This window comes from Triturus cristatus, chromosome 5_1 (genome assembly GCF_964204655.1).
Source record: "Triturus cristatus chromosome 5_1, aTriCri1.1, whole genome shotgun sequence".
NCBI lineage: Eukaryota > Metazoa > Chordata > Amphibia > Caudata > Salamandridae > Triturus > Triturus cristatus.
Window position 1 is genome coordinate 427,282,386 of NC_140587.1, and position 21,457 is coordinate 427,303,842.

Sequence of the window (21,457 nt, forward strand, 5' to 3'; positions counted from 1 at the left end):
CATGCAAGTGCGCTGCGCTGACCGGCCGGGCATCAATAAAAAAATAAGGGATAGGCCAAGGGAGGCCCTGGGCCGGGCGGGAAAGCAAGGCCTAATACGCTACCTATACCCTTGGTTTAATCCGATTCCCCGGCCAAATAAATACCATTCAATTTGCCAAACAAAGCCATCGCCATGCATGCCATGTAGACACTGTTAGTCACAGACTGTCACTGACTCACCTCGGCGGGTGGCGCACTGGCGGGCGACGAGTCGACGGCGGACCGGACACAGTCGGTGGGTGTACGTCTGGTCTGGAATGCTCCTTGGTCGGGCCGGGGTCACGCGCACTTTTTATTCTGCTGTAACGCCAATGCGCATGTCACTAGGCCGCGGCCGCCCCACCCTAAGGTGGGGGTGGGGTTCTGGGTTGAACTGACACCGCGGTCTGCGTACACGCGCAGGCTGGCGCAGGAGGGGAGATTTCTGCGACTGCGCAGTGCGCGCTGACGCGCTGTGCGCCCGAGTGACTGACGAGTGACGATCCACCCACCCCCTAATACTATGCATTCAGGCAGGTGACAGGTCAGGTGATAAAATTGTGCTTAATTTGCAGACTGGTGCGCGGAGTAAGAAGAGAGAGACGTGACGTGAGAGAGTAATGATCACTGATCCATAGTAACGCCGTCGGCGGCGTCGCGTCGTCACGCATCGCCGTCGGACCAAAAAATCGGCCCCACCAGCATTGAAACCGGCCCCCTGCCAAAAAACCGGCCCCCACCCCTGGCAGCCTACCGGGGGATTGCCCGGTGCCCGGCATTGCCAGTCCGGGCCTGCAGGTATGGTGGTCTGCTGGGCTCAGCAGACCACCATGTCTGGGACTGCTTTTAAATAAAGCAGCTTTTTTTTTTTAAATGCAGTCCGTATTCCTTAAAGGAAAATGGGATGCATTTAAAAAAAAAAAGAAACGTTTTCGTTTGATTTTTTAAGGGCAGGCAGTGGTCCCCGGGACCACTGCCTGCCCTTAAAAAATATTTTCCCCTGCATTTGCAACGGGGAAGGGGTCCCCTGGGTACCCCTTCCCTTTTGCGACCCCATTGCCACCCTCTTGAAGAGGGTGGTAATTTGCAAGAGTTTTGCACACGCAAATGCGGCTGCAAAACCTTTGTACATGGGGTTGCGCTCGCTATTAGGAAGGGAACTGCCCCTTTCTAATAGCGACTTGCATTTCCAAAACAGCGGGTCGCAAATAAATTGCAACTCACTATTTTGGTATTGTACATACCCCTAATGGTTTTATCATGCGCAAACGGGTTCGCAAACCCGTTTGCGCATGCAAAATCCGTCGTACATCTGGCCCATGGTCTTTTAATTTTTTCTACAACCTGTACCAAAGCACTTCAAGGGAAATTAGAGGTAACTTTGCTTCACTAAGAATTGTGTTATAACATAATAAATAATTTAGACTACATTCGGTTTCCAGTTGTTTTGTCAAAAAATTTGAGAAACGTTCTCCAAGTGGTTTTATTGATAAAAGTTATCACACACCATTATAAATTCATATATAATACAGCGGTACATATTCTTAAACTTTACAAACGTCCTTGTTCCTGATATCGTTGTGCGATGTTGCATAGGTCACAATGATTTGTTCTCATTGTAGTCCACTTTAAATACATTCAGAAGTTGTTTTGTCGTGTTGATTGTCTTCATCGTCCTGGGTAGCGGAGGCACTGAGGTGTTGTTCAGACACAGAATAGCCTTTACAATACTGTGTGGTACTCGAACACATTAGCTTTAGTCACTGTTTTTGGCCCAAATAGGTTTTCAGTACAGTCCATATTATCTTCATCGCACACGATTTTCCAGAGCTTCCATCCGCTTTGTTATCTCTTCCAGTAAGGTTTGGTTAAGAAGAACAGACAGACTTGTATGCCTTTAGTTATTACTTCAACAAAAATCTTAAATTCAGTGACTTGGCTGCAAAGCTGTGAATGTCAAATTTCTTACATTTTAGTACTTGTTTTGCAGCTGGTTAAGCATTGATCCTACTTAGAATAATCTACTGACAACATCAAAGTAGTAATTCCAACCCAGAAACAAATGGAAAGGATTTAGCATAAACAGGGACCTAAACAATGTCACTCTCTGAAGTAGCATTCTGCAAGTATTTCTGTCATTTTGATGCATATCCACAACGACGACAGTCAGCCTGACGGAATCAGGCTGACGGAATCAGGCTCCATTATGGAGAAATATCAAAATCACCAATTGCATATCCACAAAAATAGGATTTTTGTGGGAAAAGGTGTATATCTATTTGAAAGAAAAGGAGGGAAACCAGGATGGGGCAACACTAGGGGTAGCCTGGAAAAGGGGTGTAAAATAGCGCTGGGATTAGGGATTTAGGGGAACTCCCGCCCCCTTATAAAGAAGGGTAAGGGGGCTGAACCCCTTTTTAACAGATAAAAGAGAAAAACAAACACGAAAAAACAAATGTTTCTTCAAGAGTGATTTTCTTCAGGTTGGTTTCAGCAACCTGGTGAAGACCATTCTGACAGAAATATCGACAATAAAGGTTCGAACTAAATTTATCAGAACTATTTTCGTCATGTTTGTTTTTCATGTAAAACACATTCAACCTTCTACAATCAATCCATCGTTCACTGCCCCTTACTGTTTCTCTTATCACAGCTGGAGCATAACAGCGACATCTATAAAATCACGATCTGCCCTCTGTTAAGGTCTTTCCACTTAACGCTTCGGTGATATCCTACTGACCCCAAGCAGTGTCATATAGCCCGAGAGCTCGTAAACATCACCCCTCAAACCTGCATTGGTCTACGCTCAGCCTTACAACTGTAATACAAAGCTGCTGCAGCCTGCACCTCCGAGACCACTACAAAAACTTGAAAAACTACGATGGAAAAATGGATCCACCCTTATTGCTCCAAAACTGCTCCTTTGACATTTCATGAATGATACACAAACTTAGCTTCTTATCTAGATAAGACATTGTTGCAGATTATGTCACCAGGCTGGAAATATCAGATATTGTTCTCTGTCATAATAACACTTTGTTTGTTCGTGCGTTACAGTTCTTATCAATTTCAGAAGAGCAGACCAAACCACTGACAAGGGCTGCCCCTTCAAGGCTTCCGAAGACATCCTATCTCCATCACAGTTTAAAGAGGTTGGAGACCTATTAGCTTCTCCAATGACACGACGTGTCAATGAGTTATCTGTACCCAACTGATTTAAATGTATATCTTTACTCTTTTACTTAAAGAAACCTACGCTGAGCTTGTCTGGGCTTTTCAAATGAAATTATTTACTTTCCAGCCATACATTGAGCCTTATCACACCCTTACACTGTGGCAGTCTGGATTTTGCAAAGAGACCGAAAACCCTTTTCTAGCCGTGTATGTGGAACCCATTGCCATGACTAATGCCAGCTTTTTAGGTCTCGCCTAGCGATGCAGCGCATGCGCGCTGCCCAACTTAGCGAGATCTATTGTTGTCAGTTTCTTGGCCGAAGGGGGACAGGACATGTGCGCGCCTGGACAGGCGATGTGCACGTGCACAGCTCGCGTCGTTTGAGCACAACCCTCCTGCCCCGTGCTTTCACGGCGACAGCTTGTTTAATCTAAAGTTGCAGACAGTTACACAGGAGAATGACAGCTGCCTACTGTCCTCTTAGACACTCACTATTTTCATTGGCGTGCAGGTGCGGTAGGTTGTTTGACTTGCACATACGGTCCATTGATGCTGCTCTGAAGCGATCAAAGTGCATGTTATTGGTCAGAAGAGAGGAATAAAGCGGGTGAGCTAAGGGGCGTTTTTACAAGCCCCTTGCACCGCCGGTGAGGCACCGGTGGCGCACGGGGCTTGCAAATAAGTCCCTCAGTTTTGTTAGATTTGCAAAAACCTGTGCACAATGTGCTACATGTGTAAAAATGTTAATAACAAGTGCGAGTAGGCAAAGTTCTCCGCCGGAGTCTGCCACAGCGCTTCCGGATGACGGTTTGCTGAATGCCACCCGGCAGTGCTTAATTTGACCCGGTGTTTTCTGGAGCTCGCCACCCGCCATTAATTGCTAAAGCCGACACTTATGACGGCTGCCACGTGGTGGCGCTGTTTGTGAAATACAAAAATGAGCAGTGCAACAATTGTTTATTAACTAATACCTGCCACCTTATAGCTTTGGGCACCCGGAATAGTCAGAATTGTCACACTTGTAGCAGTGTGATGGTTAATAGTTGTGTAGGTACTGTCATTGGAGACGCTGGCAGGGGCCATGCTTGGTGCAAGTGGCGGTGACCTCCTGAAGAAAGACCTGGCATTTATGTTTTTTTTGTTGTTTACACATTAAGCACTAATAGCACGTCTGCCTAGTTAAGCTCAGGGCCGGGCTGGAAACCCAAAGCAGTCCTGGCGAACGTCTTTCAGGACCTAATGGCTCACCATCAGAGGAACTTCATTTAATGTGCATAAAACACTAGACCAGAGTCATAGTGTTCTGAAAATCCTCAGGCCAGCCCTTTGATTGTCAGTGTTGCAGCATCAGCGCAGATGGTGGGGAGGCAAGGGGGGGAATATTTTTTTATTACACTTAATCAGCAACTAAAGCTACAATTTCAAGCACTAGGTGCATAGGTCTTATTTTAATAGTGTGCACTAGCTCACTAAACATATAACAACTCACTCGTAGCATGTTTTTCCTCCAGTGCGTAATTTTAAAAAAACCTAAAAAAAACATAAGTGCCAGGGCTCTTGTCAGGAAGCCACTGCAGCTTGCTCCACACGTTGCTTCTCCCACTGCTGCTAATTATAGTAAAAATACAACTACTAACCAACTATTCCGGGCCCCCAAAACTATCATAATAGCTTTTGGCAGTTGGACATTGTATTTTTTTTAATGTATATTGAATTAATAATTACCTGTTGTTGTGCTCTCTAAATGAGTCACAAGTGCCGGTGTTGACAAATAAGTGCCGGTGCCCAGCAACGGAAACCACCAGCTCAAATTAAGCACTGTAATTTTTTCTAATTGTAGTAACAAGCTGGTTCCGCACTGAATTCTTCATAAAAGATCATGGTTGAAAGTAAAAAATATCGATCCTAACTCAGAAAGAAAAGGCTTTATCAATTCTGGTCCTAGTTTTATTTTGGTACTGTGTGGGTGGTGGGCACCAGGCAGTCTGAGTTTTCAGCGGTTTTTGTGTGCCTTCTTTTCTGAAGGTCTAACATATCATTCTGAATTGCTTGGCATCACAAGGGTTTTAGTTAAGTGAAAAGGGCTAATGAGTTCAAAGTTGTTCCCAATAGGAGGCCGCAAAATACATCTTGCCTCACAAATTGTTAAATGTCACTGCTAGTACTGTTATTATGAGCACACTACCCTGAATTCTTACTGTCACGCCCTCTGACTGAAAGCATACTACTTCGTTGCACAAATCAACAAGCATTTGCAATGCAATAGGTCTCGCATTTATGCGAGTTTGAGCTATTGGCATTGTAAATGACAATTCCTTTTAATTATGGTTTACTTTTTAAAACATAAATAAAAGGCATTGACATTTACAATGCCAATATTTTAAACATGCGTAAATGCGAGACCTATTGCATTGCAAATGCTTGTCACTCCTTCTCTTTGATTTGGCGGTGGCATTCAAGACTGGAGTGCACAGCTTCCTTAATGATCGAATCACAGTGACGTTGGGCACGCGAGGTCAGTGCCTCGATATATGACTTGTATAATTCCTCATGGATCCAATGATGATTACCTGTGACGTTCTGCAAGGATGCCTCCAGTTGAATATATGTATATCTTTATCTTGCATTTTGTAAGTCTAGTTCAATGCGAGCACCATTACATCAACACATGTATATACTCAGATCTGCCAGGTGTCACTGTGGTGCAAAATTATTTTTTCAGAAATCTCATACTGTGTGGATTTTCATAAAAACTGGATGTACCTTAATGGATTGCAGCACTTTGGTTCTAATACTGACATTCCACTTCCTTTACTAAATCTGGATTACAAAAAGGTGTTATGCTAATTAATGACCTAAACATGTCACCCTGAGTCCACTTCATTACCTAAAAATGTATTCTTTATTCTTTGCTAGCTCAGACGCACGCCCTCATACATATCTAAAAAAAAAACTGTCCATAGAAAGCACAGTTGGTTGCCTAGACAACTTCAGGCTGGAATATGGCAAAGACTACCTTCTGTCTTCCAAAACACAAAGGGGCATATTATCAAGGAGCGGCGTTAAAATTATCGCCGCTTTAGCGGCAGAAAACTGCCGGCGATAATGGGCTTGATAATATGCCCTTGGGAATTCCCATAGAAGCCCATGTTCTGGTGTCAACATGGGCTTCTATTGGAATTCTCTGCGGCATATTATCAAGCCCATTATCGCCGCTTTAGCCGCAGCTTTCTGCCGCTAAAGCGGCGATAATTTTAACGCCGTGCTTGATAATATGCCCCCAATTCCGTTAGATCCAGAGTGTTCAAAATGCAGTTGGAAACTGATAATTAAACTAAAAAAGAGTTATATTTCTCTCCTGAAGTCTTCAACGGTTTCCTGTCCGCCAAGCAAGGATTACATTGAAAATTCTTTACCTCACTTACCATTTCACACCCTCAGATCAAAATGTGTGCGCATCCCTAATCTACCTTTTCTCAACCCCCCCACAAAAGAGATTTATAAGACGTGATTGCTCTGAAATTGTAGTAGGTTACCTATTCACGTGATAATCTATTCTGCGCTATAGAACTTCAGAAATGCAGTGAAATATTTTATAACAGTGACCTCATATGCACCGGAAGCATCTTCATAGAAGAGAACATCATATTTATAAGGCCGTACTTAAACTTCAAGGTACAAATTAAAGAGCTCGTTTCTGAGATCTGATACTATGGTGTGCACTGTCTCCCATCCTGGATTTCCCTGGGTATCTAGTGTATCCGCTTAGATTGCTGAATCAGTGAAGAAAAACTGGCCTCTAGAAATATCTGGCAAAATCCAGGAGTGGAACTAAATATCATTCCACACTAGTGTATTTTAATTTAATGACAGCCCAAACCTTTCTTGTACTTTCTGTGTTTCCTGTTTTCTTATTTCTCCACCTATTCCCTTCACACGAGCACTGCATCCATAGACCCCTCGCGCCGCTTGCATTTATATGTAGATGTCCCTGTTTGGCCTTTTAAGTATGATTTATTCTTCTGTGAAGATGCCTCTGAGGTCATCAATTTGCTTCATGTGTTCTTTCATTCTTCTATGCTCTTTGGTGCTGCCTCTCATTGACATCCCAAGGGTTTGATTGTGTGCGCCATTGAATCCAAAGAAACCACTGTGCATGTACGTATGCTATGTATGAAGCACGGGTGGCAGATGAAGCTAATAGTAGGTACATCCATTATCAATAACAATTTTTTTTACATAATGGTACACTTCGACCCTTTTCTACGCACTGCAGATTTTCAGTGCTACTATTGCCTAATCTAATGGTACCCAGTATACCGCAATTAAAAATGTTGGTGGTTGAGCTGCCTATGCTGTATGTTACTGTGTTACACACATACATGTGATCGCATCCTCTTATGCATGCATTAAAAGCTCAGTCTTCCTTTTGAATCCATATATGTTGCTGTTACTTTTGATCTTGTATATGAGAGCGTTGAAGGTGAGCCTGAGCTGCCATGGATTCAGAAGTAGAGAGGAAAGACTACTCCTTAATGAAGATAGTTTGCCGGTGTACGTAGGCAGTCGTGAAGTAAATCACGTCATTTATGGACATGTTTAAAAACATCCGTTTGACTTTCTCCCTCTCAGAAGCCACAGCTGAGCTTCCTCCCCCTCACATTCTACTTTAGAGAAACATGTGCAGCGTCTTGTCCAAGTACCACACCAGCAGACCAAGGGGCATATCAACAAGAACCGGCGATAATTATCGCTGAGCGCACTTAGCGCTATGATAATTATCACCGGCTAGCGCTGATTTTTATCGCTGAGATAGCGTGCTATTAGCAACGCTTATCTCATCAGCGATAAAAATCCTAGCGCTAACTGGCTAACATGAGATTATCGCTGGAAACCCAGCGATAATCTCACGTTAGCTACTTGATAGAGACTCACAAACTTAGCCATGATATCCACCTTCCATAGGATATCATGGCTAAGTCAGTCCTGAAGCAGGCGTAAGGAAAGTAGCGATAACAGGGGTTATCGCTACTTTTACTGACGTTATGCTTCATAGCGTTAGCCTTGCTGATAGGAGAAATGTCGCTTAGCGACATTTCTCCTGTCATGCCAGGTCAGGAACGCCCACTTTGCATCTCTTGAGAGATGCAAAGCTGGGCGTTAGGAATCCTGACGCTAAAGCAAGGTTTCACGCGTTAGCGTGACCTTTCTGATTAGGCGATAAAATTCTCGCCGCTTTTCGGCCGAAAACGGCCACAAAAGCGGCGATAATTTTCTATCGCCTGCTTGTTAATATGCCCCCAAATAAGTTACCCGCAGGCCAGAAAAGGACATCAGAGAACATCAGCGCAGTCAGAAACGACACTGGTGATTTGCATTAAACGATTCTGAGATTCACATACTTTTAAGTTCTATGAACCAAAGACCAGCACTCTTGAACCTTTGAAATCTGCCCGCATGCCACAGTTACAGTTTGTCTGATCACCAGACAGGGAAACTTGACCTCATCGCCCCTAGTTGACAATATCATGTTCCATCAATCACTGAGTTTAAATTCTGCTGTATCTAGAAAGCTATTTACACAAACAAGAGGATAGCAAGCAAACGTCTGTTTCCTAGAGTTAAGAAACTCCTAAGGATGCGCACAGTAGTGATCTTCCATGTCAAAACGTGAGATTGTTAATTTCCTGGTTTAGTAATCGTATTGAGAATGTACCGCCTACAATAACTACAGTGCAAGCTTATACTCCTGAGTTTCCTAGGCTTTATTTCTGGAAATTGATAAATAGGTACCATTTAGAATTTCTGTTCATTTACTATATAGAAAATTCAGCAAAACAAAGGTGGGAATGTTTATGATTAAAATAAAAAAGAGGCAAATATAAAGCAACAGAGAAAAAATATGATGTCTTTTGATTTTAAAAAAAATGGCCAAAAATGAATGGTGTTCTTCTAGGGGGTATTTCTTAAAGGTTCCAAAAGATGGTGAGCAGTTGCTATAGTACATGTTCTATGCAAATGGAATGTGTTGTTTCTGGGAATGCATGGGCTAAATATCTGACTCATTTGTATTGTAATACAGTTTTGGTCTACTACTTTCTAGGTCATACTCATTAGCTATGAATCACTTAAGGTTAATGACACCTGTAAAGAAAACTATTTTATCTATGAAAATTACTAGGACGGCCGGGCATGATACTCTGTGCTCTGTTGAGAGATAATTATAGGCCAACCAACTTGCTCCAGTTTTTTTCTGGGTATTTGTTATTATTATCCCAGACAATTGGTGTGGAGCTGTGCTCAAGCGAATTTATAAGTAAGGTGATTAGAGCAGGTCATCAAATGAATGGCTAATTTCCATCTTGGATGGATAGGTAAAGTGTATACACCGATAGTTGTTACTCAGCTTGCGGATTAGTCATATGAAATGGAATCAATCCCTTTTCAACAGGGAGGGACCTGCCACAAGTATAGAAGGTTGGATCACTGCCTCGCCCTCTGGACTCACCCGCAAGTCGACAGAGCTTGTTGGTCAATTGTGCTTCTGCTTTGCTGTGTTTCGAGTGGTGGCCTTTGATCTGGTGGACAGTTGTGTGCTCTGGGTAAAGTTCAGAAGTCTGGGTATTACAAATGTAATACATACACTTCAATCACACTTTTGCATATAAGTCACGGTACATCGCTTGGGGGGGGGGGTCTAACAGCGGATTGCGATAATGAGCTGGTTTATATCTGGCTTGGTACCGGCCAGTTTGGACTTTATTTATCTGATCCACTAGAGGCATTTGCTAACAGTAATTTGTTCCCCTCTCCCCCACCCAAGGGTGCGCGCAATCCATCCATTATGTCTGCTGTATGCAGATGATCTCATTCTCATGGACTATGTCTCAATGCACTGCAAATAAAACTTAACATGCTGCACATTTATTGTGAGTTGTACTATCTCACAATTAATGTGGCTTAGATAAAAGTGTTTTTGGATTCAAGGCTCGGTGCAAAGGGTTCTGATCATTGTAGATACTATTACTCAAACAAACCTATATATTTTGGGGTACATTATTTCATTTAAAATTAAACTGTACACACCATATAAATATTCCTAAGCTGCTTGTAATTATGTTTTGGGAAAACTATTAAAATGTCTCTGCATTTACAGCTGGCTATCAAAGCTCCCTTTACTCAAAGCTTATAAAAGAAAAATAATACAAGTAGCATTACTTTTAGGATTAGAATTTGACTGGATTGTCTTAGAGGTTTTTGTTTTATTGTAATTACTGAGTTTCCCTTAAATATTGTTATTAAAAGCATTTTGCATGGAGTGGAAGCTTACACCCATTAGAATTTAGAGCACTCTTGATTGGCTAGATATCATTCATAATAAAAGACAGAACTCAAGAAAATGATCGAACGTTTGATGGCAAGCTCTTCAATCTAGAAACTCAAGGCTGGTGATATTACAGTGTGCTGAGAATGGATGCTCCACTTGCTGAATGCAAGAGTGTTGATTGGGTGAAGATGCTGTTTGTTAAATATGCTTTGTGGAATATGGGCAATTCGCTGAGTAAGAAAGATATAACATTCCTAGCAAATTAACCCAGTATGAATATATCTAAGATTTTGTGGGAGAGGATAAACTTTTCAATATTTGGACAAACTCTGTGATAAACATCTATGGGCTAAGGTATTAAGGGGCTTATTTACAAGCACCATGCGCCGCCAGTACACCACTTTTTCCCATATTAAAAGTGACGCAGCAGCTGTGCAAGTGGCTTGTACATAAGCCCCCAAGAGTCTTTTTGGGGATTAATCCAGGATAGCATGTTTCGATTTATGAACCAAAGTTCAAATAATTAATGAAAGTGTTTTGACCATAATACAGCAAGATCTGAGATTAGAATCTATAATTGCCTGCCCTGTTTCTGTAACTCTCTGTTGAATGCTTTTACTGCCTTTGTTCTTAACATATCCCACTTTCCACAACCAAAATACTACAGACAGTTCAAAATTGTGCAACCCGGTTGCTCCTAAATGTCCCGAAACGGCTCTCAGCCAAACCCGCTCTGGCCTCTCTGCATTGGCTTCCAATCCAGGAGAGGATTCAGTTTAAGGCTATGTGCATTGCACATAAAGCACTTTCCAGAAAAGGTTCCCCGATGATTCAGGCGATGATTCATCCCTACCAGCCCAAAAGAACTCTAAGATCAGAAAGTAAACATCTGATGACAGTGCCAAAAATTAAACGAATGAGAAGTGGAGGTCGCCTGTTTTCATATAACGTTGCCAAAACATGGAATCCCATTCCCCTCCACATTTGTTCTCAATTACACCACACAAACTTCCGTAAACAGCTAAAAACCTTCCTCTTCCCCTGATATGTCTTTAATCAGGTATTTGCGTAACTTTCAGCGCTGGGATGCCTTCGGGTAACCAGGCACTTTACAAATGTTACCTCATTCATTCATTCATTCATATGCAATCACATTTTGAATGACTGCAATGGATCTAAGTGGCCATATTTCATACAAAAGGCCTAAAAAAGTTTGAAGACCAAAGCCTTAGAAGGATGGGTTCAGAGAATGTTCTCCCCAAGGATCTGGGGCTCAACATTTTTACAAAAGTTTGATTTCTGGAAATAATTTGTACCAACTTTTGTTCCCTTTTTTGGTACAAAAGGGAATACAAGCTCGCGCCTCTGCTATTTATACTTCCTTATTGGAGCCCACCTCGCATTCTCTCCTCCCCATGGAAAAGGTAGAAAGCGAAGCTGAAATACAAACTAGACACACAGGAGTGGACCAGAAAGGATATGTTGTTGGGTTAGTTTCCGTACGTCTTCATTCGCGTGGTTCTGTAGATCCATTATGTTTTTACATTTGCACTGCTCCTCAGAGGCGTCAAGGAGATTCTCTGGAAGAAAGGAAACCACAGTTACCACCATAGATCAGTGGGGACATTAAATACATACTGTATTAGCTGCAAGTGTGTACCCCTGTCCATGAAGGATGCTACCCTACTACAAATTACTAATCATGGGATATGCCTGGCAGCCAATTTAATAGTTAATTGTGATAGGTATCACGTTGAAAATGAGCAAAAATCCAATTTTCTCAACATAATTTTCTCAGAAATTGTACTTTTTTACGTTTTAAAAATATAATAGCCTGGATTAACACATAGGGGTTTAGATTTCCTTCCAGTTTAAGCAGAGAGAAAATGAAAGCACGGGGAGGCTCGCTTTTGCTACTTTTTAAAGTGGTTACATTTTTCTAGAAAGGCAGCGCCTTTTCACTCAAGCTCTCGTTCATTTCCTCCGAAATGAAGAGATTTTCCTGTGAGTGACTTCTTGGGCCATATTGGTTAATATTTGAATGTAAATGTGGATTTTCTAGAGTAACCCTGGGAAGTCCAAAAACCTAATTTCTGGAATATTGCGAGCTCTGATTATCTCCTATCAACTGTTCTGCAGGCATATATACCCAAAAAGCATTTATTACAGGGATAGCAACAAAGGCAACGGCCATTTCTGTGCACCGGGCTCCTGCCAGTCACGCAACAGGTCATTGGGAACTCGCTAACGTGTGCCCAGAGTGCAGTTTCGAAGGCTGAAACGATCTCACCTTCTATCCTTGTCTTCAAACGGATGAGGGGTATCGAACAAGACCCGGAATCAGCACTTCCTTTGCTTGGCACCGGCTCCTCTGCGACTTTTGGGTAAGAGGAAGAAACAAAACCACGTATTAATTTGTTTAAAGCGTCACTGAATGTTTCCATTACTGGCAAACCTCCAAACCAGTTACTTAGATTGGGGCATATCATCAACGAGGTGTTAAAAAATTATCGCCGCTTTTGCGTCCGTTTTCGGACAAAAAGCGGCGATAATTTTATTGCCTAATCAGCAAGGTCACGCTATCGTGTAAAACCTTGCATTAGCGCCTGTATTCTGAACGCCCAGGGCATTCCTGCCTTGACATAACTGGAGAAATGTCGCTTAATTTCTCCAATTATCAATGGGCACGCTAACCTGCAGAGCGACAAGCAAAGTAGCGATAACCTCTGTTATCGCTACTTTCCTTACGCCTGCTTCAAGACTGACTTAGCCATGATATCCTATGTAAGGTGGACAGCCGCGGTCGGTAGTAGGTGTAACTGCAGGGCGGTGACGTGGGGAGGGGGAGGGGGAGGGGCAGGGTGGGGGGTAGTAAACTATGGATTAACGAGGTTTACAGGTAAGTTAACATATAAATTAATAAAACGAATTTCGTTGCATGCACTGCATCCCCAAATGCGATGCAGTGCACGCAACGAAATTCGTTATATTAATTTATATGTTAATTTACCTGTAAACCTCCGTAATCCATAGTTCACTACCCCCCACCCTGCCCCTCCCTCTCCCCACATCACCGCCCTGCAGTTACACCTACTACCGACCGTGGCTGAAGGTGGATATCATGGCTAAGTATGCCTTGCCCTATCATCAAGCTATCGCCAAACTTTGTGAGAATATCGCTGGATTTCCAGCGATAATATCACATTTGGCAGTTAGCGCTTGGAATTTTATCGCTTTTGAGATAAGCGTTGCTAATAGCATGTTATCTCAGCGATAAAATTCCACGTTACCCGGCGATAATTATCCTAGCGCTAAGTGCGCTTAGCGATAATTATCGCCGGTCCTTGATGATATGCCCCATTGTTTTTTTTACTTCTTTTCAGTGCAACATTCATGTATGGATAGGAGTATTATCAATTTATAAGTAGGTGTAAAAAGGTCGACCAGTCCTCTCTGGTATAAAAAAAAAAGTAGAGCGTCTATTACATCGTTAATGTTGGAAATTGGCTAGTAGTAACAATGATTGTATGTATGTGCAATACACTTCCAGCAGATGGCGCTGCTGGCGAGGGCCTGGATATTGTTCCACTGAAACGAGTCAAGGTAACGTCGTCGCTACAAGACCATCTTTTGAACACGGACGAGCCTGATGCAGACAATCGTTCGGTGAAATTAATTTTGAAGTCAAGACTTCGGGGTGGAAGTTTGTTCGCAGTGCAGAGTAAATCATAGACACCGCCACGTCTAATGACAGCATAGGCAAGCGCCGTTATATTATTTTTGTTAGAATTCCAGCATGTCTAGACTGCCCCCTACTCCGGGAAGCCTGCAACATGAAGACAGAAGCTAGCTAGCAATTTGTGTGAGATCGCGCCACGCACCAATTTTTAGAATAAATGCTATTTTTTCACAAAACTCCATAGGCTGCAGGAGTGGTTTGTGTGTATTTGGACAGGGGGCAGATCCCAGTGACGTTGCTTGGAGGTTATATATTTTTGTACTTTTACAGAACAAGCGCCTGTGAAATTTTCAACACAAACCAGCAACAGTCTGCTCCTGAGTGTTCAGCAGAAATAAAGCCCTCCCCCTCTCTTGCCCATCTTACTTAGGCGCGTTTCTTGGCACCAGCAGCCTGCGGCTAACGACAATCAGTAACCTCTCCATCCAGCAGCCAGGGCCTAATTAAACACATCAATTCTCAATGTCTGTTGAAGTGTGGAATTGTTCGTTGCAGGTTTTGAAACTATCAGAATCCGACATCTTTGCAAAGAAATTACTTGTCAGTACACAAACAAAGGTATAGGTAGGCATCTTAATATATGTTTTTGAATGCCGCGCAACAATAATTTTGGGGAATTTCTAAAATGATCTAAATTTGCTCAGATGCAATTTATTTGCATGCATGAGGACTTATGTTGTTTACTTGTAGATTTCACATACATAGTGGTGAATGCCGTCCTTTTATCGAAGCTACAGGGAGCATGAAGATACTGTGTTTGAATCTGTAGTAGCGGGCGGCTCTTTTTAAGTTGCCTAACCCAGGCAGGACCAAGTGCAGCCTTCCCTAATGCTTTGTAATCAACCAACCACTGAATTATGGCTGGAAAGATCCTCATGAATGATCATTCTTGCATTATACAGCACTTAGACCAGACTATATCTGAATAACATCCTGGGGCCATATTACACTAAGGGCGCACTGGGACAGCGCATTAGTGAAAAGAGGACCAGCTGACTCAAGCTCCTGGGCCGCCTTTCACATGTGTAGATGGCACCTTGCTTACGCTTTACAGGGGGGAGGAGATTTTTTTGTAGTCATGTGCAGCGAGCGACTGCACCCCCTGCAGTGCACTATGCCACTGGATTCAAGCTAGCCTGGCTGATGAAGGGTATTACCCAGAAACCGGTCCCAGGAGGCTTGTTTCCGGTTCAGGGAAGTCCTGGCTTGGCAGTTCAGGCTCGCCTCTACCCATGAGGCCCAGGGTCAAGACTGATTTGCATATAGATGGGTCTGAACTGAGGTGGCAAAGTGAGCTAAAGAATGATGATGGATTCAACTCAGATCTGTGACTGGGGGAGAGTGTCTGAAAAGTTTCAGAGCTCCGTCCATCATCTGTTTGTGTTTGCTCGCCCTAAGCTGGCAGTGTATGCCCAGACGTGGGTCCCTTGCTCACCTTGACACTGGATTCAAGCTAGCCTGGCTGATGAAGGGTGTTACCCAGAAACCGGTCCCAGGATGCTTGTTTCCAGTTCAGTGAAGACCTGGGTTGGCAGTTTAGGCTGGACTTTTCCCATGAGGCACAGGGTCAAGACTGCTTTGAATATAGCTGGGTTTGAACTGAGGTGGCAAAGTGAGCTAAAGAATGATGATGGATTCAACCCAGATTTGTGACTGGGGGTGAGTGTCTGGAAAGTTTCAGCGCTCCGTCCATCATCTCCTTGTGTTTTCTTTGTTTGCCCTAAGCTGGCAGGGTATGCCCAGACGTGGGTCCCTTGCTCACTTTGCCACTGGATTTAGGCTAGCCTGGCTGATGAACGGTGTTACCCAGAAACCGGTCCCAGGATGCTTGTTTCCGGTTCAGTGAAGACCTGCTTGTGCAATTCGAGCTGGACTGTTCCCATGAGGCACAGGGTCAAGACTGATTTGCATAAAGCTGGGCCTGAACTGAGGTGGCGAATTGAGCTAAAGAATGATGATGGATTAAACCCAGATCTGTGACAGGGGGTGAGAATCTGAAAAGTTTCAATGCTTCGTCCATCATCTCCTTCTGTTTTCAGATGTCTAAGGTGGCGTAACAGTAGAGAAGAGGGCCCCTGAAAAACAGTTTGAGAAGAGGCAAACCAGGGGAAACAAGCAATACAGCTAACAAAATTGCCTACTCATATTTTATGTCGGTTTAACTCATACATTTTAACACAATTAATTATTCTTGAGCAAGAACATTCACCGTAACCATTTATTACAAAAATAACTTTTTACATTTTTCTGAAAATTGCTCAATTTTTCATCTCATGTGACATAGATTCATATATTTCATTATAACATATGCATTATACCAGAAACTTAATATACATATTTAGAAAATTGGCCATCCAAGATTCCACTCGCTAAAAAAGTGTGTATAAGCACCACAAATGATGCCATCACACCCCATTCAATCAGACCCATACACACAACAGACCGTTTAAAACAGTATGGTTTGTCAAACAAGATCATGCATTTAACCATACCTTGATTTATTATTTATTTCAATTATTGCAATATGATTCTATACTATACACTCTTCTCATTTTGTAGTAAGTCTAAACAGGTTAAGAGATGTGTAGAATGTTGTTGTCTTTTTAGTTATTGTATCATAACCGTAGTTCCCTATATGTTTTGTAGTCTTCTTTCTTGGTTCGAAATCAGGTTAAAACAGTGCCTGTGTGAGGGGAGTCTTGGATGGCCAATTTTCTGGTTTTTATGTATATTTATATTACGTTTCTGTCAAAGTGAATAAGTTATAGTAAAATATATGAATCTATGTCACATAAGATGAACAAGTGATCAATTTTCACAAAAACATTAAACGTTATTTTTGTAATAAATGGTTACTATGAATGTTCTGGCTCAATAATAATTAATTATTAAAAAAATGTATGAGTTATACCAACATTCAATTAGTGGAGTAGGCAATTTTGTTAGCTTCCGACGCTTGCCAAATATCAAGGCTGTCTAGTTTTCTCACACCACTCTATTTTTCAGGTTCTCTTTCATTCCCACACTCTCCCTTTCTCTTTTTTCGTATCTTTCTCTTCCTCCCCCTTTGCCCTATTTTGTCTCTTTCGCTCTATGTCTAAGTATGATGATAAAAAATGAATCCCGCTGTACAAAAATGAATGCTGTGCCTAACATCTACCACCTGCAACCACTGCCACAAACTAAACACGGATTTTCAATCAGCTTTCCATTATGTCCCCCCTCTGTGTATGAGAAAATGGCAGATTTTGCCAGTGAGTGCCCTACTCCCGACCCGATGTGCCTGGAGGGTGAGGCCCAAGCCCAAAAAATAACTTTGTTTTCATATACCAAATGAAGAATACCACTCCTGCCTTCCCCCCTTTCTAAATATATTTAGGAGCCCAATAATATGCGAAATCCAACAGTGTAGCAAACTAGGTTCAGACTTCCCTTGTGTGCTAGTCATCATCTGGGGCCAGATGTATGACCAGCAATTTTACGACTCGCAAATTGCGTCGCAATTATGACGCACAATTTGCGAGTCGCAAAACTGGATGTACAACAGTGCGTTCAACACGGTTTGCGATTCCCAATGGGGTGGCAAATTGCAAGGCTCATGAATATTAATGAGTCTCTCGCAATTTGCGAGCCCATTGCTAATGGCAGGCCCTCCCAGGTATGGTGGCCTGATGAGCTCAGTAGACAACCATGTCTGGGACTGCTTTTAAATAACGGAGTTTTTATTTTTTTGAATGCAGCCCGTTTTTCTGAAAGGAAAACGAGATGCATTTGAAAAAAAAATATGAAACGTGTTCGTTTCATTTTTTAAAGGTAGGTAGTGGTCCCTGGGACCACTGCCTGCCCTTAATAAATATTTTCAGAGCCTGTCAGAAAGGGGAAGGTGTCCCCTGGGGACCCCTTCCCATTTGCAACTCCATTACTACCCTCTTGAAGAGGGTGGTAATTTGCGAGTGTTTTGCGACCACAATTACAGTCGCAAAACATTGTACATGGGTTAGAGAGTCGCTATTTGGAAGGGAACACCCCTTCCAGATAGCGAGTCTCTAAACACTTTTTTGAGAGTCGCAATTTATTTGCGACTCACAACATTGTGTTAGTACATGGGCATACCAATTTTAGCATGCGCAAACGGGTCGCTAGCCTGTATGCGCATGTTAAAATTTGTCGTACATCTGGCCCCAGATGTTTGTAAGAGTACCGGCTACTATCCAGAAAACACATTAAACTATATATCTTAGATATCCTAGCAGCTCTACATGTATGGATTTTCTGACAACTTGGGAGCATTTTTTGACACTGGTATTCTGAGTTCAGTTTCCATTATGCACAGAGCTCAGCCTGTGAAGCTTCTCAGTAACAAGTCCTATGTCAACACCTGTATTGCTGAGGCCTGATTGCATGGAAGACTGCGAAGGCTGGCTACACCTTGTTAGACATCTTGCTCAGAGACAGTTTTAAGGTGAACTACCTCCTGTGTGAACTTAAATAAATAAGTTATTTTACCTTGGAATATATATGTGGCAACTGTCAGGATCACAAGCCTAGTTTGGACCGTTCATTACCTTTTCTTGAGGTGTTTGAGGTGGAAATGAAAGTAAGGTGTTGGAAAAAGTCAGGTTCTGATGTTTAAATAGATCAAATTGCAGTCCATATTATGAATACGGTGCACTTTCCTTGTTTGCGTCACTGCGCACCGTTCAAAAGGTGCGCTGTGCGCAAACAAGGATTGTGTGCAGTATTACAAAGAATGAGGTGCCCCCAGAGCAGCCACAAACTAGTGCTGCCTCCTTCTGCAATACCAAAGTGCCCCGGGGGCGCACAAAGCAGGCACGCATGCCCGTTGCACACCCGGGGCACTTCCTGTAATACTGCCCCAGATTGTTAGAGGTTTGACCTGTTCTTTTTGGGTGAAAATTGTTTTTCCAAGAGACATACCTACACTACTGGGGATGCTAATCTATTCAGATATGACCATTGCAAGTAGCTGTGAACCCATATCGCTTCCGTCTAAAAAACATGCCATGCGACCAGAACGGACAACGCTGGTCAAACCAGATAACCTGAGACTAAGAACGCCTGATGAAATAGAGCAATGCAGCCTCCATTACAGGGCATGTAATCTAGTCCCATATCACAGGTTTCACCTAGCATTCTATTTTGGAGAGTACGCTTAATAAATGCCTTTAACTTAGAAACTTTCAGTGATTCTTCTCAAACACCAAAATGAGTCAATTGTATGAAAAAGCACCGGTGTACAGAGACCTCTTTAACAGCATTGGATGAAGCATCCTTCGGGAGCATGCCTGTATGTATGGATTAATGTGTGTAGAGCACAAACCTGGCTACAGCTCAAGAGAGCTGCAGAACAAAGGGGGTGCCGGGGACATAGGTATGAAGAAAGGACGACAGAGTGGGGGTCAGTAAAGGCCTCATCATGCTCCATCATTGAATAGACAAATGGGCAGAGTACCTGGGAGAGATGAATAGATGAATGAGGTGGGGGTGCTCCTACTGCAGCAAAGACTGAGATGCTTACCTGGGAGGAGATGTTCTGTCTGGCCATTTCTTTGGGTCAAACCTGGGCAAAAAAACAAGAATAGTTTTCAAAATCATATAAACAATAAAGTGAAATCAACCCTTTTCAACACAGGATCATGAGCTTGTGGACATTGTGTATAAATGAAATGTTATTCTAGCTGAATGGCCGAAGAGGTTCAGTAGTTTCCTGGCATACATTCATTAAAATAGTTGCAGCTATGAGAGCTCTTGTATTTAGGGGTGCCGGTCTCATGTTTTTGTCTTTCTGTATGTATTCGTGTTACGCTTGTTTTTCCCTATTTGCATATTATGGTATACCCTGCTAACACGTCATACTTTAATTTCCCTTTTTAATTTGCAGTGTATGTACAAATCACCTCTGTGACCTGTAACTTGGAGCTCACTCCATATAAAGTGCTCTGTCCCTTAAGGGTCCAGGCCACGCTACATACTACTGATAACAAATAAAAAAATCTAAAAATGCCGAGATTCAAGCCACGGCCAGACCTCCCGTTCCTCCCAGCTGTATGTGTATGTACAGAGTGCAGACCTGGCTAGAGAGCAGTGCAGCGCTGAACAAGGGATGGGAGCCCTCAGTTCAGGTTCCAGATCATCTACAATGAAGCGGGATGTGTGTGGGTGGGGAGTCTGATCACAAAAGCATTTATGAGTATTGAAAGCAGTATTACAGGGGTACCCTTCTACCGACCCTTGCAGGGTTTGTGAATCTGCCACTATGCGTAAAAGCACATTTAGGGCACAGTCCTTCATATGTGTACTAATTATAAATAAATATTTGCTAAATATTCCCATTTTATTCCAATTTTCGATGGTTTGGAACCTAAGAGTACACATTTGAGTACTATCAGTGCTTGATTTGTAAAAAAATAAGTCACAGGGCCCTTCATAAGAGGCCTCTGCAGCCTACACCACACATTGCTTCGGCCAGCGTTCCCCATGACAATACCAAAACAACTATTACACCTACACTCCTAAAAGGGTGATGACTATTCAGACTATTCCAGGCCCTCAACGCGATAAGGATAGCTTGAGCGCTGGGAATAGTCATTTTTAATGAATCTTGAATTAATATACATTTGTTGTTGTGCTCATCTCTAAATTAGAGAGTCAGTGTCACCATGGTGCACACTGCCATAAATACTGGTGTTGTCAATTAAGTGCCGGTGCTGAGCACTGGAAACCACTGGCTCAAATTAAGCACTGACTGTACTGCAGATATACTACTTCATATATTAAATCCCTTTGTGAAAAGGCCCGTAGTGTTCTCTGAAGAGGTGGACATTCAGCTTCTTTCTGACTTGCAGAAGGGCTGGGACAATGTATAAAAATACATTAATCAAAAAGGGGTTTTCAGCATTATATTTATATCCAAGAGCTAAGAGAGATTTTTATGTAATGCATTTTGTATTTTTACAAAGTGCATTTTCTGTGAAAGCCTCGGATTGTTTGTGCTGAGGGCTGCCCAGGATGTCTGCATTTCCATGTTCATCTCCTCCTGGGCCTGTCTGTGTCTGATCCATCGACCTTGTTCATCCTTCAGGTTTGGCCTGAAACCTAAGTATGAGAGGACGGATGGGCACGGAGAGGGATCACAAGATTATCACTTCCTTGGGACAATGTATATAATATGAATG

At 42.6% G+C, this 21,457-nt stretch overlaps 1 protein-coding gene across 2 annotated transcripts in view; it reads right to left on the reverse strand.

The window, feature by feature from the left end:
* Nucleotides 1-1,455: 1,455 nt before the first annotated feature.
* Nucleotides 1,456-21,457, reverse strand: part of MATN2 (matrilin 2) — a 476,504-nt gene continuing 456,502 nt past the window's right edge. For both annotated transcript variants that reach the window (XM_085605205.1, XM_085605204.1), the window contains 4 exons: nucleotides 19,801-19,842; nucleotides 12,813-12,899; nucleotides 12,004-12,102; nucleotides 1,456-1,877 (listed from right to left, as the gene is read on the reverse strand). In XM_085605205.1, the coding sequence (XP_085461331.1) occupies nucleotides 1,828-1,877; nucleotides 12,004-12,102; nucleotides 12,813-12,899; nucleotides 19,801-19,842 (278 nt within the window). In that variant the 3' untranslated portion in view covers nucleotides 1,456-1,827. The remainder of the gene's footprint in view (nucleotides 1,878-12,003; nucleotides 12,103-12,812; nucleotides 12,900-19,800; nucleotides 19,843-21,457) is intronic.